This window comes from Mus musculus, chromosome 13 (assembly GCF_000001635.26).
Source record: "Mus musculus strain C57BL/6J chromosome 13, GRCm38.p6 C57BL/6J".
Lineage (NCBI taxonomy): Eukaryota > Metazoa > Chordata > Mammalia > Rodentia > Muridae > Mus > Mus musculus.
This window is the reverse complement of record NC_000079.6, coordinates 119,755,393-119,783,246: the sequence shown is the minus strand read 5'-3', so window position 1 is coordinate 119,783,246 and position 27,854 is coordinate 119,755,393. Positions and strand designations below refer to the sequence as shown.

Here is a 27,854-nt window from a genome sequence, read left to right as displayed (position 1 = left end):
TAGTACCGAAATGTGACTAGGATACTGTGATAAGAATTCTTGATATTTTCAAAAATGAGAAGAAATGACCAAATCCCAAGTACTTTCTTTACATTCTGAAGTTTCTTTTTTGTTTTTTGTTTTTGTTTTTTTTTTTTGTTTTTTCGAGACAGGATTTCTCTGTATAGTCCTGGCTGTCCTGGAACTCACTTTGTAGACCAGGCTGGCCTCGAACTCAGAAATCCACCTGCCTCTGGCTCCGGAGTGCTGGGATTAAAAGTGTGCACCAACACGCCCGGCTCTGAAGTTTGAATTGGTGTGAACTAATGGTAACGTGAATCTTTTTTACAGGTGTTAGTAAAATGGCTTTTCGCCACTTAATTGAGTTCACATACACAGCAAAACTAATGATACAAGGGGAAGAAGAAGCCAATGATGTGTGGAAAGCAGCAGAGTTTCTACAAATGCTGGAAGCTATTAAAGCACTTGAAGTCAGGTAATTGTTTATTTCTTTAGGAATGCTAATGGCACTGTTAGTTAAGACTATAGAGTATGTGTCGAATCATTAAGTAGTGACATCCTGAAACTAAGAAAATCTGAATAGTGATTTGGTTTTCCATTGGCATTTGGTTTCTCAAGTAAGAACTCCTAAGATTAAAGTAGTGTCTCTGGTATGTAATAAGAAAGTCTGGGAAACTCTTCAGGGTGACCTCTGGGTCCTCGAAAATCTTTTGCTGAATTTGAGTAAGAATTATACTAAGAATGCTAATAAAAATAAATAGGCCATGGTTGTGGTGTCTTTTCGAAGCAGGAGAGCTTTGACATTTATTGCCTTACTCTTATCTGACCTATTTAATTGGAGCCTATGGGGGCCAATTCTATTCAAACCACCACAATGGCTAATCTATTATAACTATTACAATCTAAATATATATGCTTGTTATGTACTCTGCATAACCTCTAAATGGTGTAAATCTCCATACCAGCTGCAAAGGGGGAAACGTAGTATTCAGTGGTATTGTAATAGCATGAGAAGATATCCATCCATATAGATACTACTTGGTGACTCATGCTTTTAGTCCCAGCACTCAGGAGGCAGAGACAGACAGATGTCTGTGAGTTTGAGACCAACCTGGTCTTCAGAGAGAGTTCAAGATAGTCAGGCCTACCAGAGGAGAAGCCATGTTTTGAAAAAGCAAACAACAAAAATCCCACAGAATTTCTTCTAGGAGGCATTCAGAAAATATTAAAGGATACAGTGAACAGGCCACTCAGCATCTTCACACACTGGAGCAATCTGCTGAGGGAGGCCTTGGGCATTGCTCTGGATTACCTCAGCTCTATCACTGTGGACTTAGTAAAGTTGCTCAGCTCCTGTCACATGGTATAATAATTTGACTTTCTACATAGAATTGTTAATGAGGTTAAATTAATGTAAAATGCATATAATGGAGTCTATCAAATTGTATTCCAAATGTATGAATTATTACTTCATTGTTAATTTGGTTTTCCCATTCCTCCTCCTCTTTTTTAATGATTTATTATAGGCCTTTAGAGTGCCAACAAGCACAGTTTTGTAGGTCATTTCCCTTAGGGAACAAAATGGTTTAATCCAACTCACTAGTATGGTTTAGTCAAGAGATGAAATTAGGAATAAATCTAGGAGATAAATTGAATTATAATTGTCCATAAATAACATTTTTTCATCTTTATTTTATGTGTATGGGTGTTTTGCCTTCGTGTTTGTCTCTATGCCTTATACATGAGGTGTTCCTAGAGACCAGAAGAATTTTAACTGGAGTTAAAATTTACTGTAAGCTTCCATGAGGGTTCTGGGAACTGAACCCAGGTCCTCTGGAAGAGCAACTAGTGCTCTTCTTAGCCATTTCTCCAGACCCCAGTAACATTTCTTTTAGCTGATTTGACAGTTCACAATTACACTTATTTGGAAAGAATTTGGTGTGGATCTACTCTGATCCCTAACACCTGGTACATAGTAAGTACATTGGCGTTTGTAGATGCATGCTAGTCCAAACCAGCCTAGTCGTCTCTGGGAGACACCTGAAATTGATTAGCAAAATAAAGATGCGTGCTTGGGCTTATGTATAGATGGCACAGTTTCCAGTCTGTGGTTTAATTTTTTGAGTACCTTCTGAAGTGTTTGCTATTTTTCACTTAGTATTGCGTTTCAGAGGTTCGTCTATAATGTGCTTGTTACCGCATTCATTTTTATTGCCTAGTAGTTCATAGAGTAAATGTTTCACTGTTAGAGCAATGCTGCTGTATACAAGTTAGAGGGCATGATAACCTTTAGTAAACATTTAAAGTTCAGTGTGTATGCCTTTGGAAACAGTGGCTTTGCTGGTACACAGGGACTACAGGTTTTTAAATGTTTTGTTTTGTTTTGTTTTGTTTTATACATAAGTACACTGTACTTGACTTCAGAAGCACTAGAAGAGGGCATCAGAGCCCATTACAGATGGTTGTGAGCCACCATGTGGTTGCTGGGAGTTGAACTCAGGACCTTTGGAAGAGCAGTCAGTGCTCTTACCTGCTGAGCCATCTCTCCAGCCCTGGAACTGCAGTTTTATTGTATCCTCACCAGTACACTACGGGTTAGTTTTTCAAACCTTACAAACATTTTAAAGTCTTTATTCACTAGTGGGGACAAAATCAAATGTAAGCCATATAGCTTGTTACCATCTCTGGATGTATGTGAGTGAGTCATTGTGTCTTGAAATTTAGTGTCTGTCTGTGTGTGTGTGCATGCAATCTCAAGCAGTCAGAGGACAAATTCGAGTAGTTGACTATGTGCGTTGTGCAGGTCCTGGGGAATCAAACTCGGTTGAGCCATCTCAATAACCCTGTTTTATTAAGCCTTAATATGGTAAATGTGCTGCTTTTATACTTATTAAGCCTTATTTAAAGTATGTGGTTTGGGGGGTTGAGAGGTGGCTAAATGGTCAAGAGCATTGACTGCTTTTCCAGAGGACCCAGAGCTGATTCCTGCCCACCCACATAGTGACTCACACTCATTTTTAAATCTAGTTCCAGAAAATCTGATGGCCTCTTCTGGCTTTTGTAGGCACAAGGCAGGCATGTGGTGCATAGATAAAAATGGTAGGCAACACATAATATATAAAAGTACAGACTACGGGGCTAGAGACATGGCTCAGTGGTTAAGAGCACTTATTCTTGAAGAGGATCTGGGTTCAATTCCCAGCACCCACATGGTGGCTCACAACCATCTCTTACTTACTCAAGTTCCAGGAGATCTGTTCCCCTTTCTGACATCTGCAGACACTACCCACCCATGCAGTGACCATACATGGTAGGCAAAATACATAAAACGAATACATCTCATAATTAAATGTTTAAGATTTTAAAAGATGGGGCTAGAGAGATGGCTCAGCAGTTAAGAGCACTGACTCCTCTTCCAAAGGTCCTGAGTTCAATTTCCAGCAATCACATGGTGGCTCACAACCATCTATAATAGAATCTGATGCCTTCTTCTGGTGTGTCCGAAGACAACTACAATGTACTCATATAAATAAAGATTAAAAAAAAGATTTAAAAAGATGCAGTTTTAACATACCCATAAAACTATTTTTTCTACCATCTTAAATGGCAATTCAGTCCCCCCTTTTCAGTCTTAATTATTATGCATATACTATACTGTTAAACATAAGTTGCATTTTCTAGAATTTTACATATATACACACACATATAGTGGGTATTCTTAACCTAATTTCGTCATTGTTTTGAAACTTATTGATACCGTTGTGGATGTTATCTTTTCTCCACTCTGAAACAGGCAGACTTTATGTTTTTAAGCTGTTGTGTATATAAACAACTTTGAAAACAGATCCAAAGTAAAGAGTTGTCTGTGAATTTGTTATAAATCCAACGACAGCATGAGAGATCTGTGAAGACTTTCCCAGCAGAACGGTTTTGGCTTCTGGGGATTTTTCTCATAATTGCCTTCACTAGTCAGTGGTAAATCTACCAGTAGGAACTGTGACCTAATCCATTCCATTTTTTTTCATATTAAGCTTATTTCAGACTACTTATTAACAGAATTTGAGTAAATATCATCTGCCTACCTTGTACCTATAAATTTAAGGCCTGTTTTATGAAGGGAAATGGGTTGACATTGCCAGCAGTTCAGAGAGAATGCTTGGCTCTAATTGTAGGGCTGTCTAAAGGTAGTTCAGGTTTTATTTATCACAGACACCTGACTCTCAGTTCTGTGACAGTTGTCCATGTTACAGTCCTGGGTTCTGAAAGATGTAATGTTTCTCTCTCCCACATACCTCCTGCAGTTGTTGCTGCTTTCCCTCCACCCCACAGAATTAAGGTCCTAGTTTAGCAACTGTAACTTACTCCTTTCTGGTCATCCACTCCTGCCTAGAACTTGCATACTTAAATAGAAAATATTAGCGCACTTTTAAATAATTTAGAGGCCCGTTATGTTTCCCACTTGGCTTCATGTGTGCCATTATAAATATGCTGCTTGGTCCAGTGGTTTTTACTTCTATGATATAAGATTCTGATAAGAAAGTCCAGATGACTGACATAGAATTAAGTTTGAACCCTATAACCCTGTATCTGAAGGAGACATCGGCTTTATTGTCCCATAGTTTCTAGTGGGGAAAAAAGAATGTCAAAGGATATTCAGGGCAGAATCCTAATTTCCTAATTAGGTTTATATAAGCCTCCCCTCCTTTTTGTCTTCATCATTACTCAGGAAGCAGCTGAGAAGAGATGATCCCTTTGTGGGGACAGCTGAACTTGATGACCAACCTGCCTTACTCAGATTTTTGGACAAGGAGGAGGTAGGGAAGTGGAGTGCGAAATCATTTTGAGTCAGTGTTTAAGGAGGATATTGTAAGAATTCAAATAGCAGTATCTGTTGGAGGTAGGAAGCATAAGAAGCTAACACCTTCCCTTTATCCAGTTACTCTAGTGCTTTCGTGATAAAGATGCACCATTTTCAGACCAGATGATCTAGGAAGCCAAACATGACTTGGTTTCATGGACCATAGTCCTGAGGCCTGAAGCAGCTAGCTGTACAGACTGGAATAGCACAAGAATAACCTACCTGAAAAGATCATCAGGGTGAAGCTACCACCACACAAAGGTTCCAGATCAGTGTCAGTCTGTAAGTAACAGCATCCTGTGAGATGCTGCAGCTTCACTGCAAGACAGGCAACCTTTTAGGAGGTATCAGAAGTCAGGCATGAAGTCTACACTTCAAGACCAGTTTGTGATGGTGAATGTTGGCTCTTGGCATTAACAGTGGCAGTCTGGGCAAAGCAGGCTTGATTCCACCAAGTAATTAGTCTTCTTAGAGAATGGCCATTTGTCATGGGCATGTAATGAGTGACTCAGGAAGTTTCCAAAACCATTGTTTTTCCCTATGATTGTGGCTTTTGAAGTAGCTGTCTTTCAAGTTAGCTCACCAAATAGTTAAGCCACTGGCAACAGCCCATGTGTCAGTAAAAACATAGCAAGATAAATCATAAGGAATGTTGACCAGAGTTAAATGATGACAGTGTAAACTTATGCCTACAAAGCATCGCTGCTATGTCTAGTTTGACTTTCACAGATGCTGTTGAGGCTAAGCACATGCAACAGAAGGCCAGCCCCTTTTTCAAATTAAGCATTTCTTCTTGACCAAAGAAAGAAAACTTGCTGGACATCTCTTACCATATTAGTCACAAAGTCTGGTTGACTCAAATACAAAATGGGACTTTCAGACTGGAAGACCAGCTTTCCACAGGCTGGGTATCAATTTCAATAAGTGGCCAGCAGCATGCTAATTGTTTTCAGAGGAATTATACCTTGTAGCCATGACTAAGGTCAAGTCTAAAACCCAAAACTTTGGAGTAGAGACTGCCTCCCTTTGCCCAAGTTTCTTCCAACATTATTGGAAGTGTGTGTGCGTGTGTGTGTAAGGAGATTTTTTGCTCCACCATGAATTTTGTTTTTCCCTAAAGCAGCTGAAGTCAAGATAGAGGGGAAGAAAGGAGGTAGAGAGAGATGTGGAAGGTGACAGATACACTGCCAGGAAACGAGGCACATTTTCTTTCCATTTCAAGCAGCCCAGAAGCTGTGTGTTTCTTGCCCATCCAAACACCTCAGTCAGCAGCAAGGTGAAAGCTTCAGAAATGGTCTGTTTCAGCTTGTGGTCCTTCCCGACTAAGCATCTCTCTCCACGTCTTCTAGATGAGGATGGCAGATAGTTGTCCCTTTGACTTGACTTAGATTTGAGTTGCAGTGGTTCCAATTTGCAGAGCACGCCCTGGATGTTTGATGTCCTTGTCCTGTACCTTAGGCTTTTATGTAATGTTAACAGAAGGTGACAGTGGGGAGGAAGAGGTTAGCAGGCCTCTGCTTTCTAGAAATTTAAGAATTTTCTCACATTTTAGTTTGTGTTCCATTTAGAATTATTATTTATAAATGGTATGAATTTAAAGATAGAAGCTTATTTTTTAATATACTTAACAGATATTCCAGCGCCACTACTTTTAAAAGTGTCTTTTCTCCATAAAGAAAATGCAAGATGTTTTTTCAGAACTTAGTTTATTTTGTAAATACTGGTCTGTTATTGACTATTCCTTTAACCTTCATATAGCTACACTTGGATGAATGTCACTGTCTTGAATGTTACAGTTTTTAGGGAAATCTTAAAATTGATCAGTTCAGGCTGCCTTATTTTGTTTCTGCCTTCCATATATAAATTTAGTTTATTGATTTTTTTTTTTCAAAGTCTGATTTTATAGATTTTTTTAAAACCTATATTTTATATGTTTCAGGAACAAAGAAAACTCAGCTCCATTAGAGGAAAACACTACAGGAAAAAATGAGGCAAAAAAAAGAAAGATTGCAGAAACTTCAAATGTTATCACTGAATCATTACCATCTGCAGAATCAGAACCTGTGGAAATTGAGGTGGAGATTGCTGAGGGCACAATTGAAGTAGAAGATGAAGGCATCGAAGCTTTGGAGGAAATGGCTTCTGCCAAGCAGTCTATAAAGTACATACAGAGCACAGGCTCCTCCGATGATTCCGCTCTGGCGTTGTTGGCAGATATCACCAGCAAGTACCGTCAAGGTGAAAGCAAAGGACAGATTAGCGAAGATGACTGTGCATCTGACCCCATAAGCAAACAGGTAGAAGGTATTGAAATTGTGGAACTTCAGCTGTCACATGTGAAGGACTTGTTCCATTGTGAGAAATGTAACCGTTCATTTAAATTGTTTTACCATTTTAAGGAACACATGAAATCACACTCCACTGAGAGTTTCAAGTGTGAAATATGCAATAAAAGGTATCTTCGAGAGAGTGCGTGGAAACAGCACCTTAACTGTTACCACCTTGAAGAAGGTGGAGTAAGTAAGAAGCAAAGAACTGGGAAAAAAATTCACATATGCCAGTACTGTGACAAACAGTTTGACCACTTTGGACACTTTAAAGAACACCTTCGAAAACATACAGGTAATTAGCAAATACTTTGTTTCAAATATTTTTTTTTCTACTTTCAATTGAAATCTAAATCCTGTTTTTCCCTCTGTATTTTCTGATGAGCATGGTACATACTGATTTCTTGATGCTTTAAATGGAAATCAGTGTCAACCTTAAAAATGATTGTTGTTTTATGTCTTGCCCTTTTTTATATTCTTTAAAGAAATATGTAAAATAGATTATAGTTTATTTGCTAAGTACCATGAATTATTAAATTTTAGTTATTATGTGAAATTATTATTTTGCTTTCCATGTTAACATGTTACATAGATAACATTTATAAGCAATCTAACAAATTTATATTTTTTTTTCTTTTTGAAGGGGCATACATTTATAATCCTCTTTAGGAATATGTACTGTATTCTGTGGATGTTGAATTTGCATGTGGGTATGTTTATACTCTTGGTACGTGTGTGTGTGTGTGTGTGTGTGTGTGTGTGTGTGTGTGTAAGCCAAAGGTGACGGGCCTTTCCCCAGAATTTCAACTTCATTTTTGGAAGCAGGATCTCACTGAACCTGAAGTTCATCAATTCAACAAAAGTCTGATCAGGGAGCTTCAGGGATATGCCTCCACTCCACCCGTAGCCAATGCCGAAGCTACACACCACAGTGCCATCCTGGGTTTTCATGGTGTTTGGGGATTAAATCTCATATCCTGTTTGTGCAGCAGACATTTCCAGTAGTAGTGATATATTTTTGACTCAGAAAAATACAGTCATCTATGTCTGTCTCTCTCCACATCTCTTAAAGGCAAATGTGTCAGGACTAGTGGACAGCCAAGGGAGGTGAGGAACACTCACTCTTCTAAGAGTTATCTCACTCTTGAAGAGGTCCCAGGAAGCCTTTCTTTGGGCACCATAGTTCTGTGTCCATCTCCCCCTTCCCAACACACCCTTTTCCTTGCTTTTATTCCCCTAGCATTTCTTGCTAGGTTTCCTAAGTCACACACAGGAAGGACCTACTACCAATGACTTAATATTTTGCTAGGCTCTAAACCCCCTGTAATAGGATGGAGAAAGCTATTACCACGAGCTGCTAAGTGTTAGCTTTCTGAACAGTTGTGCTTGAGGTTTGTTACATACAGTGATTAAGGCTATTTGGAGTGTTGATACTGGAAATAGAACATAGGTACATACACCATGCAGGGTCTGTTTTTTTGATGCTGGAATTTGGACAGCTACTAGTGTTGATTGTTTTTTGGTTTGGTTTTTTTTAAAATAGCTGTCTCACTGCCCTGAGTTGTTTATATACTGATTGAACTTGAAGAATCAGATAGATTCAGAAAATGTGTTATTCCTCAAGATCCAGCTCCAATTATGATGACTCACAGGAAAAGAAGTTAGCCTGAAAACAGGTTTTCAAGCAAGAAATAAGACACACAGGAAAGTGTGAAAGCAAGTTATTTTCATTGTTAGTGGAAGGATGGATGACTTCAGAGTTGGATCAAAGTAGAGGAATACCAAGAGATTGCTAGAGCAAGCCACCTGGGCAGCACACAGGGTCTGCAAGTGGTTCATGGGCGATGGGTGGGAGCAGCAAGAGAAGGGAGCCTTTTCATCCTGTGCTTTTTCTTCATTTAGCAGAGCAAACACGGGGCTGGCGCACTTTATGTTGTAGGTCTCTCAAGATGATGTGAGATAACTGAAGTAACTTAATTAGATTTGCTACTTATTTAGATTATAGAGCCATATGCTCAGTGTATGGTCCATTAAGTACCAAAGCAAACTGAACTTTGACTTGTAGGCTTAAATGTAGAAGCAAAATGATCAGATTTCTGTTTTAGAGAGATGACTGGCAAAATAGATGGATGTGGAATAAAAGCTGCTGGCTCTAATGAGGAAGTCTCTCACAGTAATCTAAAGAACTGGAGAAGAGGTAATGGCAGCAGTAGTGAGCAGGTGGAGTGGGGCAGGGTCCACAGGATTCATGCTGCTGAGTCTTGAAGGTGAAAGATGGTGATCTCTAACTTTGTGTTGGAGTGACTCTGACTGGGATTTATTAAGAAAACATCAAGTGAAAGCCAGCAAAGGGCAAAGAGAATGCCATGTCCACTTGACATCTGTATTTGAAAAGAAGTCTTAAGGTAAATTAAAAATGTTTTTAAGTAGTTGCTCCCTATTTTCCAAAACAGTGCCGAAAATAAAAGTCACCATTGACTGTTGGCTCCCTTCCTGACAAATGCCAGTTTGACAAGCATGTTGGGTTACTTTATATTGAGGCCCCTTTCGTTGCTTTAAGGATAATGGCAGCTGTCCTGCAGATGAGACAAAAAGAAGAGTGAAATCACTCTTAACAACCAACAGTCCACACTTTCTTTTGAAAGGAAAGTCACCTGGTATTTCTAGATTTCACCAGGCTTGCTAAGCTAATTGTTTCATAGACATAGTTCAAGTGGCATGCAGTGGAAAGTGAGCTTTTCCTACTTCAGCCACTGACTAAGGAGATAACTGAGGGGAGCATTGCTTTGGCATGCGGAGCACCAGGGTTGGGGCAAGGCCAGCAGGTCAGGGGTAGAGTGTTCGCCTCCAGCCTTCAGGTGTCTTCCATGCATTCTCAAGTGATCCATCATAGCACACACACAGTTCTAGGAAAACGTGAGCAAGCATGAACAAATGGTATATCATTTAATTTTAGACTCTCTTTGGTTGGTTGGTTTTCAGAGATGGGGTTTCTCTGTGTAGCCCTTGGTTGTCTTGGAATCCACTTTATAGATTAGGCTGGCCTCAAACTCAGAGATCCTCCAGTCTCTGCTTCCTGAGTGCTGTGATTAAAGACATGTGCTACCATGCCTGTCTAGTACTAGGGGGTTTTGTTTTTGTTTTTTGAGGCAAATTTTCATTAAGTAGCTCAACTGATCCTTTTGCTTCAGCCTCCCAAGTGCTGGAATTACAGGCATGTGCAGTGATACTCTGCGTACAATCTTTTAAATTAACCACTTAACTGTGACAGTAAACTCCTATTAGCAGGTGTATGTGGTTGTAGCTCTAAGTTTTTGCTAGAGATTGCCAAGTGTGGCCTTGTAAGCATCTTTTTACACATGCTCCTGTGATACACTTTTAAAAGCTCATTTTATGTGTCTGTGCGCGCTCACTTGCCATCACCACGAGTATGCAAGCTAGAGAACAACTTGCAGGAGTTGGTTCTGTCCACTGTCTGGGTTCCAGGAGTTGAAATCAAGTCCACCAGTCTTAGCAGCCAGTCCTGAGCCATTTTCTGGCCTGTGACGTTTAGTTTTTACAAAAATAATTGCCAAGTTAAAGAAATCATGGCAAATACCAGGTTGGTTTTTATTCCCTCCTTCCTCCTCCTTTGTATTTGTGTGTGCCCAAACCTGAGGTCAACTTCAGGTGTGTCTCTTCACCTTTTTTTTAAAAGATTTATTTATTATTATATGTAAGTACACTGCAGCTGTCTTCAGACACACCAGAAGAGGGCGTTCGATCCCATTACAGATGGTTGTGAGCCACCATGTGGTTGCTGGGATTTGAACTCAGGACCTTCGGAAGAGCAGTCAGTGCACTTAACCGCTGAGCCATCTCTCCAGCCCCCTTCACCTTATTTTTGAGACAAGAGTCTCATTGACCCTGAAGCTCACCTACTGGCTGGCTCCAGGGAGCTACCTGTGTTCATCCTACCAACACATTACCCCAGAGCTGGAGCTGCTGCTGTGCTACCACACTGGGTTCTTAGGTGGATCCGACTCAGATCTTCATGCTTACATGGCTGGCTCTGTACTGAGTCATGTTCCCAAGCCCTCCACATTGCCTTTCCAAAAGGCTCTAACAGTTTGTGCTTATCAATTTCATTGGTAATGAAGATCACACACAAATAAAACATAACCATTTTGTTGAGCATATTTCTCAAAGTTTCTTGAATTAAAAAGTTCCCATATCAACATCAATTCTAGATGTAGGTGCTAGCTAATTTTTCCCTCATGTGGCATCTCTACACAGCTGTGCTTATTGGTAGAAGAGCATGTAACTTGGTAACTTGTGTCCGTTTACTGAGTATTTTGGCATTGTCCAGAACCTCTTCCTCACCAGAGCAGTGACACCTGAAGTCTTGGTCCTGTTCTGCAAACACTATGCTGCCTTTGAATCCCCAGCCCTCGACAGCTCTCGTCCCTCTACCTCCATAGCGTTCAGCTCCTTCATCCCTTTCCGTTCATTATCATAGTTCTGATTCCCATCTTAACCTTGTTCTTGCATACAGGGATCCTACTTGTATTTAAGAACAGCCTCCATCTTGGAATCATTGCATCTCTTTACTCCTAAGGAGGGAACAGTGCTGGAGAAAATGGTCTCAAATCTTAATTGACTTTGCTTCTTGTCTGACGTATCTTTCTAATTGCTTCTTCAGATATTTGCTGTCACAGTCAAGATCCTTACACCCTACTTCCACATTAGCATTAGCATCACTCCTGTTGCCTCGTCTCCAGCAGCTTGCTTTTCTTCAAAGACCGGTCCTGAATCTTCTAACTTCACATGTCTACCAGAATCATGTCCATCTTTGTTAACTCACCCTGTCCTCCTTCCCTGCCACCTTCTGCCGAAGGAAGCCAACAAATGGTGATTCCTTTTTGATTAGGAATCTTGTCCAGTACACACACACACATACACACACTTTTAAAAAAAATAAATAAATAAAAAAGAAAGAGTTTGTGGGCTAGAGAGGTGACTCAGTGGTTAAAAGTACTGGTTGCTCTTACTGAGCTCCTGGTTCAGTCTCCAGCATGTCCCACATGGCAGCTCACACCTGCCTGTTCCAGGGTATATGTGCAGGCAAAACACGGTGCACGTGAAATAAAAATAAACATTGTAAAAATTAAAAAGAAAAAAGTGAATACACGTATCTGTTTCTGAGAACTGAGCCTGGGGGCCTTGTGCATGCCAGAGAAGCATTCTGCCGTTGAGCCTCATCCTCAGCCCCACCCCCAGGCTTCACTGAGAGAATTCTCTGCTGTTCACACTGTCGTGCTTCTTGTTAACCTCTCCATCCTGGGTGAGCCTGGCTCCTGATCCCATTGTGCCTCTGACTGCTCTCATTTTCCTTGGCATTGTTTGTCAGTCCCATTTCTTTCTGTTTCTACTGTTAACATTGTTGTTAACTTGTTTCCTCACTACTGTGTTCTCAGGGCTTTGTAATTATATAACACACTGAGAATTTTGTTCCATCTTGGAAGTATTCATTGCCACCAAAAACAACCCCTTTATCTATATATCAATCCATTGTATTTGAGTCCAGAATTGTCCATATAATAATTATCTCTTGGGCATCTCTGCTCCACTTTGAATTTCTTTTAAATTTCTCTCTTAACCTCTTGGATTTTTGTTTGTTTCTTTGATTTCATAATTGAATATGTGCAGGTGTTTTTGCCTGCATGTGTACACACAGAGGCTAGAGGGCAGCAGGTCCCCTGAGCTAAAATAGGTTGTTGTGAGCTGCCACGTGTGTGCTAGAAATCAAACCTGGGTCTTCCGGAAGAGCAGCTGCTGAACCATCTCTCTAGCCTCTCTTTTTTTTTTTTTTTTTTTTTGAGACAGTTTCATGTGGCCCAGGTGGCCTTGAATTTAATAAATATATTGTCCACAGTGACCTTGACATGCCTCCACCTCTCAAGTACTGAGTTATGGTTGTACATCATCACACCGAATTTATGTGGTATTAAGGGTTAAACCCAGGGCTTTGTGTTACTTTGCAAACAAAACCCAAAAGCCCTAAATTCATAGTCTTTCCCAGCATGACCACTCCAGACTTCATTTGAAATCCCAGGCTCTTGATACAAGGTGGCACGAAAAGCCAGAGATCTGGGAGTCGTAGTCAGCCTTCCTCCTGTGCTCTGACTGGGGTGCGCTGCTACAGTTGTCGTGGCGTTCGCTCACTCTCAGCGGGTTCCCAGGGCTTTTGCACTTACTTTATTGAAAACATTCAAAACAGGTTATTTGCTTTTTGTATTTTACTTTGGTTTTGTTAGAGACTGTCTCATGGTGTGGCACTGATTGGCCTGAACTTACCATCTCAGCCACTCTGGTATTGGATTTAAGGCACTCACCACCATGCCCCCATGCATTTTGCTTTGTGAGAGCATCTTGCTGTGTTGCCCAAATCTGTCTCAAACTCAGAATCTATCCGACCCAGCTTCTCCTAATGCTGAGATTATGGTTGTGTGGCTCCCTCCGTGTCTTTACCTTTCTACTGCATCACTTAAAATGTGGACTGATACATTTACGTGGTAAAAAGGGGGGGTGGGGGGAAGCTTAGGGAAAGGCTAGTTCTATATTTCCACACGACTCCCAAATCTGACTTAGGTTGAGTGTTCCCCTTTCTAAGGCTGTGTGAGTTAAGTCAGGCATGTGGCTCATGCCTGTAGTTGTAGCACTTGGGAGGCCAAGCCTGGGGAACATAGTGAGACTGTATTTTTAAAAAAAGAAACAGGAAAGCCTCCTGTTGTGGCACATGCCCACAATCTCCGCACTGGAGAGGCAAAGGCACATTCAAAAGAATGACCATAAGAGTTTGTGGCCAGCTAGTATATATGACAAGTCCTGCCCTGCCCGCTACAGACACACACTCACACTCAAAAAGTAAGTGTGAGGTGGGTGTGAGGTACATTAACCTTTAATCCTAGTACTTAGAAGCAGGAGGATCTCTGGATTGGAAGCCAACTTGCTCTACATACCAAGTTCCAGGACAGCCAGAACTACATAAGAGAGACTGTCTAAAAAAGAAAAATGATGTTAAAGTTGTCTAGTATGCCTCGGTGGTAAGTCGTCTTCCCAGCATACACAAAGGCTGTGGTTCAATCCCCAACACTGCAAAAGAAAAAAATGGAGAAAAAGGTGAACTCATTTGCTTTTGCTAATTTTCTTAATTTGTCAATGTATTTTTTTTTTCTTACAATAGGTGAAAAACCTTTTGAATGTTCAAATTGTCACGAGCGGTTTGCTAGAAATAGCACTCTCAAATGTCACCTCACTGCATGCCAAACTGGAGTAGGAGCAAAAAAGGGCAGGAAGAAGCTTTATGAATGCCAGGTATGTGTGGGTAGATTGTCTTCACACGAGGAGCGGAACTACAGCCAGAAGTGCAGAGTAAATAAAATGGGGTTGACTGAGAAGTTTTTGACAAGACATTAATGTATAAAGCCGTATGTGTTCGGTAGAAACCACTTCTGGAATTTTGAAATCTGATCTTTTCCTGAGTTAGTGAAACCCAGTAGGATCTTCTCGTGACACTGGGCAGTAGCAAGCCTCAGCTCCTAGCTAACCATGCCCACAATGCTAAACAAAACCAACACTCATTACGGCGCCCCAGAACAGCCATGAATATGGGCCAAAACAAAATTGTGAATTCCTTAATCATTGAGGCATTGAGGGTTTTATTTATTTATTTATATTTTAACTTGGACAGTTCTTGAATGTGAACTTTGGAGATGACAGTGTCCTGTTGCAGTGTCAAAGGTTTGGACATGCCTTCCGTTCCTGTAGTGTGGATAGGTTAGGTGCGGTAAATGCCCTTTGGACACAACATGGCAGTGGTGTATCAGCATCTCAAGCAAGCTAGAGCCTTAGAAAGACTTGAAAATAAATGTTTTATATGGGTTATCAGCAGCCCGAGATGATCAATGTTGATAAAACTGTCTTAAACGGAAGTGCAGGTTTGTTAGGTGGTTTTCCTTTTTTCCTTTCTTTTTTTCTCTTTTCTGTTCTTTTCTTTTTCTTTTAGGGAGTCTGTCATATCCCAGGCTGGCCCTTGAACTGACTTTTTAGCTGAAGATGACCTTGAATTATGATTTTTGTCCTGTCTCTTACCTCCCAAATGCTGAGGCGTGCACCACCACACCTGGTGTGGGGGAATAATAGGTTTGGGTGTTTGTTTGTATTTATTTACTAATGGCTATGCGTGTGCATCAGAGGATACTTTGTAGGAGTTTGTTCTTTTTTCACTATGTGGGTTTTCGAGATTGAGCTCGGGGATTGTGCCCGGACTTGGGGCAAGTGCTGCCTTTACCTGTTAAGCCCCCTCACCTGCCTACAATTAATTATTTTTAGCCATATGAACAATCGTTGGTTTCTGGGAGAGGGGCAGAGAAGGCAGAAAAGATACAACTGAGTTTTCCATGATTAGTATATTTTTTGTCCCAAATAGTGTAATGGGTCTAAATCTTGAGACTGGGATAAGCTATGATATTGTTACTTTATATTTGATACTTAACAGGAGCAGTGCTGGAATGTCCCCAGAATTTAGTCAGTTGTTAGGGTATGGGCGGAAAGATCAAATGAAACCAAGTGTGCGAGATAGCTTTGCACTAGATGCCCTGGAAACTATAGTTAAAATGGTTATGTGATAACTACCAATGTGAATGGTAGTGTTCTGTGCTTGGTTGGTTGGTTTGTTTGTTTCCTGGTATTGGGGATTAAACACAGGACCCCCACCCCCATATGCTAGGCAGATATTCTTACCACTAAGTTATACTTTCAATCCGTATTAGTGTATTCTTTGTGGGGATTTCTTCATTGGTGGTTTTTGTTTTATTTTGTTGTCCTATTTGTTGACACTTAGGATTAGAACCAGTACAGGGCCTTGTGATTGCTAGGCAGATACTACTGAGCTAACTTCAACCAGTCTGTGTATTTTATGGGGAATAAGTGTATTCACATTTACTTTGGTATGATTATAGTTATTATTGACATACTATATTTGGTGATTTCAGGTCTGTAACAGTGTATTTAACAGCTGGGACCAGTTCAAAGATCACTTGGTAATACACACTGGAGATAAACCCAACCATTGTACTCTGTGTGACTTGTGGTTTATGCAAGGAAATGAATTACGGAGGCATCTTAGTGATGCTCACAATATTTCAGAGCGTATAGTAACTGAAGAAGTCCTTTCAGTAGAAACACATTTACAAACCGAGCCAGTGACATCAATGACTATTATAGAGCAAGTTGGGAAAGTGCATGTGTTGCCACTGCTTCAGGTCCAAGTGGATTCCGCACAAGTAACTGTGGAACAAGTTCATCCAGATCTGCTCCAGGACAGCCAAGTGCATGATTCACAAATGACCGGGCTTCCAGAGCAGGTCCAAGTGAGTTATCTGGAAGTGGGCCGAATTCAGACTGAAGAAGGCACTGAAGTACATGTTGAAGAGCTTCACGTTGAACGGGTAAATCAGATGCCAGTTGAAGTACAGACTGAGCTTCTAGAAGCTGACTTGGATCACATGACCCCTGAAATCATGAGCCAAGAGGAGAGAGAGCCTAACCATGCAGATGCTGCCATGGAAGAACACGAAGATGCTGAGGGGTTAGAGACCAAACCAAGCGAGTATTCCCAAGCTAGAAAAACAGAGAATGACAGGACATCTCTGCCGGTTTTAGAATGAAATAACAGTTATATTTTTAAATTTACATTTGTGGTAAACTGATGGGCAGTGTGACCTTAAGCTATCAAATAAGTGGACCAAAGTTAAACTATTTCTGTTGTGCTGAACTGTTTCTATGGAAACAGGCTGATGTCCTTCCAGTTAATGCCACAGAGTGGGAATATTCCTCATAATGAGTGGAAGCTTTGAGAAGTATATTTCTGTTAACTTAAATGAATTATATTCTTATTATATAGTTGGGTACGAATGCATCTATTTTCATTGTGGTAAGGGTCTCTGTATCCTCTTCCCCAGGTCATGTCTTTCCTTAAATTCTTTGCATATTATAAAATCATACTTAAAACCATTAGAATACGTACATTTGTATTCTAATGCATGTTAAAAAGTTGAGTATGTAGGCAACACAAGGCTGCATGAGGGAAGTGCATTGTTACGTGCAGTTAATAGTTGGGGGCTGGCTTTATTTTGAACAACATTCTTGTCTATCCAGTGGCTACAAATGTTGTCCCCACAACAGAAACGGTGGTGGCAGAATTTCTAGAATGTTAAAAAACAAAAACAAAACAAAAAAAAAAAAACCACCCTGTGCCTTTTCAAAGCCAACAAAACTTCAGAAAAACACCTCTGGTTCTTTCAAAGTTTGTGTTTTAAAGTGCTCTGGTACTTGGTATTTTTTGCTAAAATGACAACTACCAATTCTTTTTCCTTTAAGTTACATTGAAATTTTTTCATTTAACGGCAGCTGAAGGGCCATTTTCAATTGGAAAAGTTCACTTCCATCTGTGGTAAACTTTATTTTGATGAGAAGTTGCACTAGTATTTTACCACCAGATGGAAAAAATATTAGGTGAGCATCATTTTTAAATTAATGTATTTAAAATAAAGTACAGAGGATATGTACATGTATATAATATATCAGGCTTTTGTTTTGAGTGGAATCTTTTCCCCCCAATTCTTAATGTAAAGATTTTGTGCTATAACTTTTAAAGCCATACAAATAAGAGTGCTAAACTGTGGACTTAAAAGTAGTTGTGTAAATATTTTTAATCAGTATTACTTGGAAAATAAAAATAACAACCACGTAAAATCAATATTGCTATTTTCTTTACCTGTTAAATACTGGGAGATAATTTACGTTTTAAAGTAAACTTTAAAATTATGTGTTATTTTATGTGTATGGGTGTTTTGTTTGTATGCATGTCTGTGTACCATGTGCGTGCCTGATGCCCCCTCCCAAAACCCAGAAGATGGGTAGAGTTGGTTGTGAGCTGCCATATGGGTGCTGAAAATCAGACCTAGGTCCCCAGAAAGAGCAGAGTGCTCTAAGCCATCTCCAGCCCTCTTACATTTTTTTAATTATCAATTTGGAGATACTTCATGCACTTTTGTGACTGTGGTAAACAGGGCTCATTAATTAAGATAAAAGATTGTTAATACATACTTCCTAACCCAAGAGCTAGCTAAGAAGGCCAAGACACAAGTTACTTGTATTTTGTAAATATTATTGGCAAAAATTGGAAGTGGTATTTTTTTTAGAAGTGTCTATTTATTTTAAACATGTTTTTCCAATTGTTTTTAAAGAGATCAGCTCAAGTAATACTTTTGGTAATTGTGGTATTAAATGGTAACATCACATAGTTTTATATCACTCAGTTTGTTAATATTAAGATCAGGCTTACAAAGTGTTTATCACTAGACCACATTTTATATGTTGAGTAAGCCAACAACAAATTAGACCTAAATGTAAAGTTTTAATTTCTGTTTAGCATGTGTTGTCTTCAGTGAAAAGGTGGCCATTGAGGAGCTCACTTGAAAGTAGTCTTAAAACTGATGTGGAAAAATGGGAGGGAGGGAGGAGAGCTTTTGAAGGCCCTGTGTTGATTACATTTGGAGAAGGGGACCCAAGCAAAATGTATTTCATGTGCAATGTGCTGAAGTGTGCTGTAACTCTTTAACAAAACTTGTCATAAAGGATTGAAATGAGAATCAGCGCCAGACTAAAGGCCTAGAAGTGTGTTTTGCTCTAATCAGCTAGTCAGAGCATGGAGGACATCTAACCTCTGTGCTGTAAACAGCCCCTCCTCCACGGTAAGTCCAAAGGCAGCATATTTCTTCTTGATGGTAGTGAGATGTGATTTAGCTGAAATAACCTCTACCTTAGTAATTCTACAAATGTGACCTGGGAATGGAAAGTTTGATTGTAATGATAGCTGTCAGTCATAAATCACCTATGTATATACATCCACACACTTAAAGTCTCATTGACTGGGTGAGAGAATGGCTGGAGCTAGTTACGTACATCATTAAGTAGTTACCTCTACTTCAGAGTGTACAAAGCATAAGAAATACTCATTTTCTTTCTGGTGTCCACTCCAGCTTTTCATGGGGCTGGGAGTAGAGGAGATAAGAGATCTGTTAAGCTGTCAAGGAACCTCACATCCTTGCCCTGAGGCTGTGTACTCCCATTTGTGAATCTCCCTTTTACTGGCATTCCAGTTTGTAAGAAAACTGCGGTTTAATAACATGTCACTCCCAAAGATTTTTTTAATTTACATAACCCAGGATATCTGGTAGTTGTTAGATTAGATGATGCCCTTATTGGAGAAAAGTAAGTCATCTGTCTAAACAAGTTTATGGGAACTACATCAAGAAGTTCAAGTTGTTTGTTACTGACAAGGAAGAAAGGAAAACCCACCTGGGATGACAGACCACTCAAAGTGTGCTTGCCTGCCCGTGGCCCTGCTGCACTTCATCTATACTTGTACCTCAGGCTCCTAAAGTGGCTCTTGATGGGGAAGAGAACTCCTCCCACCTAGTCAGGGTGCAACATTTATCTCTGGAGCACTGGCCTTTGGTGAGCAGGCAGGTAGTAGCCTAGCAGTTACCAGAATCTTGTTACAAGCAACTTGCTAGGCTCCACATCCAGACTTGAATATTCTATTGGTCTGGGTTAGTGCCTGGGAGTTGGAATTACTAAACGAATTCCCCGATAGTGGATATCACTGGCTGTTGGGTCTGGGGTCATTTGGTGTATAACTGACATAAGTGATAAAGGACTTACAGGAAACACTTGGTTAGCCAAGTTTGTGTGTGTGTGTGTGTGTGTGTATGTACATACATGTTGGGGATGTTTTTTTTCAATACCGGGGACCAAACCTAATGCCTTGACTATGCTACAGAAATGTTTTACTAACTGAGCTGTATCTTCAGCCCAGGAGTGACTGAGAGGCTCTTTATAGAGCTTCCACCTGCTATTACAGATTTTTCATGGTAGCTTTTGATTGTAGTGATGAGACCAAGACAGTCACAAACATTCAGATCAAGCAAGAACATTATATGTTGTCTCAGCTGTTTCTATGTTTCGAAAGGCAAATGCCACAAAGATGGGAGATGTTAGAGAGCAACATTAAAAACTCAAAAAAAAAAGTAATAACACTAGTTAACTCACATGCATGCAGTAGACACAAAATGTTAACTCAGACCTGTCAAGAACTAAATGTCAGTGTATGGATTTTCTTAAAAGTATAGCTAATTAAAGGCAGTGGTGGCGCACGTCTTTAATCCCAGCACTTAGGAGGCAGAGGCTGGTGGATTTCTGAGTTCGAGGTCAGCCTGGTCTATGGAGTGAGTTCTAGGACAGCCAGGGCTATACAGAGAAACCCTGACTCAAAAAAAAAAAAAAAAAGTGTAGCTGATCGTTAACTCTGGTGTGTGTGCCTGGTGACTATCTGTATTAGACAAGTAACTTGTGTGAAGCTGTAATTAAGGAATCCTATGGATGGAGTAATAAATTGAGAGCCAATAGTTCAAATGAAGCAGTGCTTATTGAGAATGAAACCAAACAAAATTAACTACATAATAAGTACTTTTGCTAAGCTTCATTAGATCTAATCTAGAGCCTCTTTCCTGCTCTTCATTATTCAGGAGAAAATAATAGTCAACGTCGTTTATAAGAAAGTATCACACGAATGATAAGAAATGGGTTGGGCGGGTTTAGGGAAAAGCTAACCATTCTAATTCTTGTTGGCCAGAATATAGAAAAATGCTATGATTCTGTCCTGACCAAAGGCGGGAATACAGAGGAGCTCTTGTTTCTTGTTATCTCCCCCTTTTAAATGAGCTCCTCCTGGCAGCCATACTTGAGCGTCCAGACTAAAAGCCCTTCTGGGGAACAGCTTTGGAACTGGATCTCTGGATTTCATGCTGAAAATTGATTATACTGTTTCTCAGTTTCTGCCTCTCCCTTAAAGGATTTTAAGGTCTCCGCTTTTGACAGAACATCAGGTAGCTAGAGGCCATTTAGAATAAACCTCCCCCACAGTGCTCTCTGCAAACGTTAGGAAGGAAAACATAATTACCCCTCCTTAGGCTTCCTGGAAAATGGAGTACCTCTGGACCTGTTAGGAAACATGACCTTTCTCTAAAGGATTGTTTTTTCCTCCCTTCCGTGTTAATCAGGGTGGACCTGACAGTCGCACGTTCAGAGGTCCAACCCAAGGAGAGGTGACTCACCCAAAATCTCTGAAGATGTGGGAGGAATAATTATCCTGTTTCCCCTTAGTGATACAATGTATTTTCCTTCGCAGCAGAGTCTCCCTTGGTGCAGCTGCTCTCCTTTTGGGCACTGCCCAGAAGCCTAAGTGTGTTCTTCCTGACATTCTGAGCTTTACTCTCCTTTATTGGAGCCCAGGTCTACTAAGGAGCTGCTTGCAGCCTCCATTGCTAACCATGCCAGATTTCCCAGACTAAACTCCAGAGACAGGGCTTCTCTTTCTGTTTTCCATCTCTCTTCTAGCAGCTGCCTAGAATTTCAGCTTGCTGCTAAGAACTCAAAGGAAGCTTGGTTTCCCTGCAACACTGGTATATTTGGCTTCTTGAAGAAAAGCTTGAGAGGCTGGGAATACAACCAGCCTGTGATGGGGTGCTTGCCTGCTATGCTGAACGGTCCTGAGTTCAGTCCCCCAGCCCTGAAATGGAGACGTAATTTGGTAAGAAATTTTATTGTTAAATATTTCTTAAAGTTGAATGTCAGGACCGCTCAAGTAAACACCTGGGGGCTGGAGATTACGAACAGGTGAAGTGTTTGTTGCTCAAGGACCCAAGTGTAGAGTCCCACCTGTATAAAAAGCCAGGCCTGGTGGCCCATTCCTATCCTCACTGGGAGATAGACAAGAGGACTCTAGGAGCGTACCTAGCCAGCCATTGTAGTGGAACGACCAGAGCTCCAGACGTAGTGAGAACCCTGTCTCAATAAGGTGAAGAAGGATTGTGAACATCCAGCATTGGTCTACACCTCATAGGCACGCGTATGTACATCACCCCTCACAAATCACTTCGGAAATAAAAGAATGCCTAGAATATCAGGATTAAACGGGAGCTAGTGGTCCCTCCTTAGCCACTGACATCCTCTTTCTTTTTGCTGTTGTTGAATTACACTTGCTAAAGTAAAATTCATGTGATTCGGAATGAGAAAAAATTAAAAGCACCCCAACTCATCAGTCAGAAATAACATTATGTGAAAAGCATTCCAGGTATCACTGGAAGAGGGAGGAAGGAGAAGGGAGAGTCAAAAGAGAGACAAGGGAGAACTTTGTGAAAACAGGATTGCTGCAGTTATTTTCATTCAGTGTAATTTTTGCTTGGCTTTGGCTGTGATAAAAGCAAAAATGGGCTAGCAAGATGGCTTAGCCAGTTCACCTGAGTTCAGTCCTTAGGAACTACCTAGTCAATGAAGAGAATTGACTTCTGCAAGCTACCCTTTGACTTCCTTATGCATAACACTTGCTCCCCAACTAAGTAAAACAACCTTTAAAGTTATAAAGTTAGAGAACAAAATTATGATAAGCTTCAGATAAATGCTTCATTACTACAGAAATACTAGGGGTGTGTGTATGTGTGTGTGTGTGTGTGTGTGTGTGTGTGTGTGTGTGTGTGTGTGTTTTGAGATAAGGGCCTCTCTATGTAGTCCTGGCTGGCCTGGAACTTGCTATGTAGACCAAGCTCTCAAGACTTGAGATCTGCCAGCCCTGCCTTCTGAATGCTGGGATTAAAGTTGTACACCACCATGCCTGGCCCCACTATTCTTAAAAGGTTCTTGTAAAGTTAAAGAACAAATGACATTGCTAAACACTAATTGTTGCGAAGAAGTGGTTCCGTTTTAAACCTCAGAGCTCTCCCTTCTGAGAAAGTGGAGAAGTAGGCATCTGGGCGTTTCATTCCCAGGCTTGGTTGTGTTGCCATTCTCAAAGTAAGAGAGGCTGTAGGGTTGGACAGAGGGTTAGATTAGCTGTGACTCAAGTGATAATCAGAGGAAAGTCCATGTGAAACATTTAAACGAGGATGTCACACAGAGACAAAAATCTACAGAGGACAGGGAAAGATCTGATACATATTACACCCTCTAGGACATACTAGGGGCGGGGAGAGGAAACCTGGGATGTCATCTGAGGGACTAAATGTTCATGTGCCCCCATCCCCCAGCTCATATATTGAAATCACAGTTCCTAGTTTGCTGGTATTAGGAGGGCCTCTGGGAAACAATTAGAGTAGAACTAATCTCGTTTGTGAGAGTAAAGCCATATGAGACACTCCAGAACACTCTGGTCCTCCCTCTGCCGTGTTCAATGGGAAGTTGATAGTCTGCAGCCTGTTAAATTGCCATTTCCAGAACTTAACCATGTTGACACCCTTAGCTCAGACTTCTGACTGTAGAGCCACTATCACCAAAGAGAACAAGGAAGGAAGACTAGGGGTGGAAATGTCCAGTCGAATGGCCAGGTTCACATGCAGTATGGCTGCATCCTGGGTAACATAATAACTAGAAAATGAGAGTAGAATGGCCTCATTTGCCCTTGAATGGCAAGTGTACAAACAAGTATTGTGAATTCTGAATATACCTGAATCCAAAACTCTAGACACTGGTGAAAGAAGCCCACTGGGCCATTGACTCCCATGCCCCATCTTCCCAGGCTTCTGGCCAGGCTGACACGTTGTTGCTAGAAACATCTCATTAGTTCTCCCCACAACTCAAGCACTGACTGCTCTTCAGAAGTTCCTGAGTTCAAATCCCACAACCACATGGTGACTCACAACCACCTGTAATGAGATCTGATGCTCTCTTCTGGTGCATCTGAAGTCAGCTACGATGTACTCATGTATAATAAATAAATCTTTGGGCCAGAGCAACCGAAGTTGACCGGAGGGAGTGGGTTTGACTGGAGGGAGCAGAGGTCCTAAAAATTCAATTGCCAACAACCACATGAAGGATCACAACAGTGCACTCACATACATAAAATAATAAATCTTAGAAAAGAAAAAAAAGATTTACTTTTCCTAGATTGTTAAGAAAAGAAAAAGAAATGTTTGATGTCACAGGTGTCACAAGTTAGTAAAGACTTAGAGCTAAGATGGCCTTTTAGCTATTAGTGGTATTTCTTAAGAAAGGCCCAAGTGCCTCATACATTAACATCATGTTCAAGCTGACAGAGACATGAAGGGTTAGAAACCGTATTTCATTGAGCTTTTCAGGAACCATGGGCCTGCCTACACTGATGAAGGCCTTCCATTCATGTGCTCTTTTGAAAAATATTTTGTAGAAAATATTTTTTATGAAGTATATGTATGCCCTTGTAGAAAAAGAAGAATCTTTGGAGGGATTAAAGGCCAGCCTGGCAGCCTGGTCTACAAAGTGAGTTCCAGGGCAGCCAGGACTATACAGAGAAATCCTGTCTTGGGGGTGGGGGTGGGGGGGAGAAGAGCTTCGAGGTCACTGGCACCCGCAGTGAGGTGCATTTCCAGACGTGCAGCACAGATTTGTAGTTTCTCTTCCCAACTTTTGCTCACTCGGTGTGCTCAGGATGTTTCCTTATACTCCTGAGGTTTCTTAAAGACTGGGGTGGGGGCTGGTGAGATGGCTCAGTGGGTAGGAGCACCCGACTGCTCTTCCGAAGGTCAGGAGTTCAAATCCCAGCAACCACATGGTGGCTCACAACCATCCGTAACGAGATCTGACTCCCTCTTCTGGAGTGTCTGAGGACAGCTACAGTGTACTTACAATAAATAAATAAATAAATAAATAAATAAATAAATAAATAAATCTTAAAAAAAGAAAAAAAAACAGGGGAAAAGATTTAAAAAAAAAAAAAAAAGACTGGGGTGGGTGTGCTAACACATGCCTATAATCCCAAATATGGGGGAGACTGAGGCTGGAGGATAACCTTGAGTTCAAGTCCAGCCTGTAATGTGTAATGTTACACATCAAGACTTTTTTAAGTCAGAGCTCTGCATAGAATGTTGTACTGTAACCTACTATTGAATGGACTTTTGTGGGAATTAAAAAAAAAAATTGTTTCAAGTGGAGGAAATCAAATGTATTACACTCTTCAATGACTTAGGAGTCCTAGAGTGCCAAGGGCCTGATTTGGAAGGAGGAGAATCTATCCCAGTGGTTCCCACTCAGGTGGCCTGAGACCATTGGAACACACAGATATTTTCACATCATGATTCATAGAAGTAGCAAAATTACAGTTAGGAAGTACCAATGAAATAGTTTTATGTGTGGGGGAGGGGGGGTGACCACAGCCTGAGGAACTGCATTAAAGGGTTGCAGCATTAGGAAGGTTGAAAGTCACTTAAAAGTGAAAATGCAGGAGGCTGGCGGGATGGGACCCGGGAAGCACACTTTCGAAGCAATTGCTGACCTATGTTTCCCTTGCTCTGTTGGGGCATCGAATGTGAGTTGTGTGTCTGTAGCTGTATGTCTGGCCTGGGATTTGAGGGTCTAGATTTCTATATAATTTTCCTATAGAATTTTATCCTATGTACTGTCATTTTTCAAGACTCAAAGGGCCTTTCTAATCTTTTTTTTTAATGTGATGTTTTTGCTTTCATTTTATTGTTATAGAAAGAAAATAGACTGGTGGTATGCACTACTTCAAGATTGTTTGTTTGTTTATGTATTTTAAGATGGAGAATCCTGGGGCTGGTGAGATGGCTCAGTGGGTAAGAGCACCCGACTGCTCTTCCGAAGGTCCAGAGTTCAAATCCCAGCAACCACATGGTGGCTCACAACCATCTGTAATGAGATCTGATGCCCTCTTCTGGTGTGTCTGAAGATAGCTACAGTGTACTAACATGTAATAAATAAATTAAAAAAAAAAATTAAAAAAAAAAAAGAAAGCTACAGTATAAAAAAAAAAAAAAAAAAAAAAAGATGGAGAATCCTTCCTTATCAACTGACTGGGTTGGGGAAGCAGTCCTTTCCGTCCCTGGGCTTCCCTTGCACGTGATTCTGTGCATGGAGCTGTCCAAGGTTTTTGGTCTTGCTCTTTACTGTTCCTGACCCCTTTAAGGAACACGCAGGAGGCAGCAGCAAAGAAAGGTCTGAGTATGTCTGGAGTCCCAGTGCTTGGGTTCCAGTCCCAGCCCCAGCGTTCCACAGGTTGGGGACCTTAACTGAAGCCTATGTCTGTCTTTGCTTCAGTTTATTTATCTGCTAAAGCAAGGGACGGTAATATCAGAACTTCTCACATTGCTGTGAAGAGTCTTTGTAAAATTATTTAATACACTGTCTGGCAAATAGAGAAAAATAAATAAAACAGACTCTTCTAGACCCACAACTTCTGCCTCATAAAAATTTTAGATGTCGATTATCTTGATTCTTGTAGTTTTGCCCTGGCATCCAGGGATACACGCGGTGGGCGGTAAGAGAAAGTGGGCAGACTGCTCACAGAGCTGAACTTAGACTCTTAGGTCTGGCTCAGCCATTAAGCCCTCTGTGACAGGAACTGGCTTTCCCCCTCTATTAAATAAAGCATGTTAACTCCAGGAATTATCTTCTATGTTCTGTGGCATCTGTATCAAATTCCCTGCTCTACATTCAATTCAACGGCCTAGCTTCCTAGATCGTAAACTAGAAAAACATCATTTGGCACCCACCACCAGCCAGGATATCACAGCAGGGAGTAGACAAGCAATAAGAGGGCCGCGACTAGGTGGCACCCTGAGAACTAGGCCTGATGTGTATACAAGGGATGGGGCAGAGGGCGACAGAAGCACTTCTTTCTGCAGAGCTTAAAAGCCCTGCTACTCACCCGGAGGAGCTGTCGCGGTGCTTTGCTGGAAGTCTCTGCTCTGTTGGAAGGATTACAGGATAGTGTCGCGGAAGGAAGGAATGAGAGCGCGCAGGGGCTGTTCCGGCAAGGTGTTAAGTTGAGTCGCTTTCTGCTGTGTCTCTGCTTCCCATCGTCACTCTAGGCCCAAACCCCCTCCCGGAAAGTCTGCAGTGGGTGTCCCCTTGCCACACAACTACACACTCCCCTCTCTTCCGCTCCTCCCTCCTGGCTGCCATAGAAACCAGCCTGCCAGGTCCAGGCCGGCTTCCCGTCGCAGTGACCATCCAGTCTCCTTTCCCTGCTCCCCAGAGCCAACCCCCCGCTCAGGATTGGTCCTGTTCAGGACGCTGCGAAGCCCTCGGCTCTGGTGGCGGAGCCAGGCGCAGACAGGCAACGGGGTTTGCCACGGCCCTGTGGGTCAGATCTGCTGCCGTAGGAGCGACCCAGACGTCTGCGCCCCGGGACACAGGAGCTTGTGCCAGCGTCTGCCACTCTGCTCCTCGCCTGGCCGCGCATCGAGCTCCCCAGGCGGCCTCCGGACCGAGGTAAGCGGGGCTCGTCGCCAGCGCCTGGGTCACGCTAGCCTCGCCACCTCTGAGCTAGAAAGAAGCAGATCCGGGATCTCAAGGGAGAAAGGGAGACACGAATTCTGGCCCCGGTGGCGGTTGAAGTGGGGTTAGGAGAAGGTTAAGTGCTCCTGGGGACGTCCACCGAGTCCATCAGCACTCTGCAGAAGGGGACATTGACACCAAGGCGCAGGCTCCCGCCCCTGTATGAGATGCCCTGGTCTGGGCGCGTGTGTGCACCCCTCTGTGTGCACCGGGCAGTGTCACCCGTGCCTATCTGT

General features: G+C 41.6%; 2 protein-coding genes and 1 long non-coding RNA gene across 16 annotated transcripts in view; 2 read left to right on the top strand and 1 right to left on the bottom strand.

The window, feature by feature from the left end:
• The window catches only part of Zfp131 (zinc finger protein 131), a 26,292-nt gene extending 8,231 nt beyond the window's left edge, over positions 1-18,061 (top strand). For 5 of the 14 annotated variants that reach the window (XM_006517769.4, NM_001302550.1, NM_001302549.1 and 2 more), the window contains 4 exons: positions 331-475; positions 6,798-7,480; positions 14,411-14,541; positions 16,221-18,061. In XM_006517769.4, the coding sequence (XP_006517832.1) occupies positions 331-475; positions 6,798-7,480; positions 14,411-14,541; positions 16,221-16,895 (1,634 nt within the window). In that variant the 3' untranslated portion in view covers positions 16,896-18,061. Of the gene's footprint in view, positions 1-330; positions 476-4,726; positions 4,815-4,897; positions 5,141-6,797; positions 7,481-14,410; positions 14,542-16,220 lie in introns of those variants that run through there. The other 9 variants (XM_017315610.2, XM_030247417.1, NM_028245.4 and 6 more) reach the window with 4 other exon arrangements.
• Gm41077 (predicted gene, 41077) lies at positions 10,113-27,854 on the bottom strand. The gene is made up of 2 exons (NR_168716.1): positions 26,987-27,854; positions 10,113-14,319 (listed from the first exon to the last, which is right to left on the bottom strand). It is a non-coding gene; the product is annotated as a predicted gene, 41077 (long non-coding RNA).
• The window catches only part of Nim1k (NIM1 serine/threonine protein kinase), a 45,789-nt gene continuing 45,299 nt past the window's right edge, over positions 27,365-27,854 (top strand). The window contains exon 1 of the mRNA NM_175538.3: positions 27,365-27,552. The gene's annotated coding sequence lies outside the window, so the exon portion shown is untranslated. The remainder of the gene's footprint in view (positions 27,553-27,854) is intronic.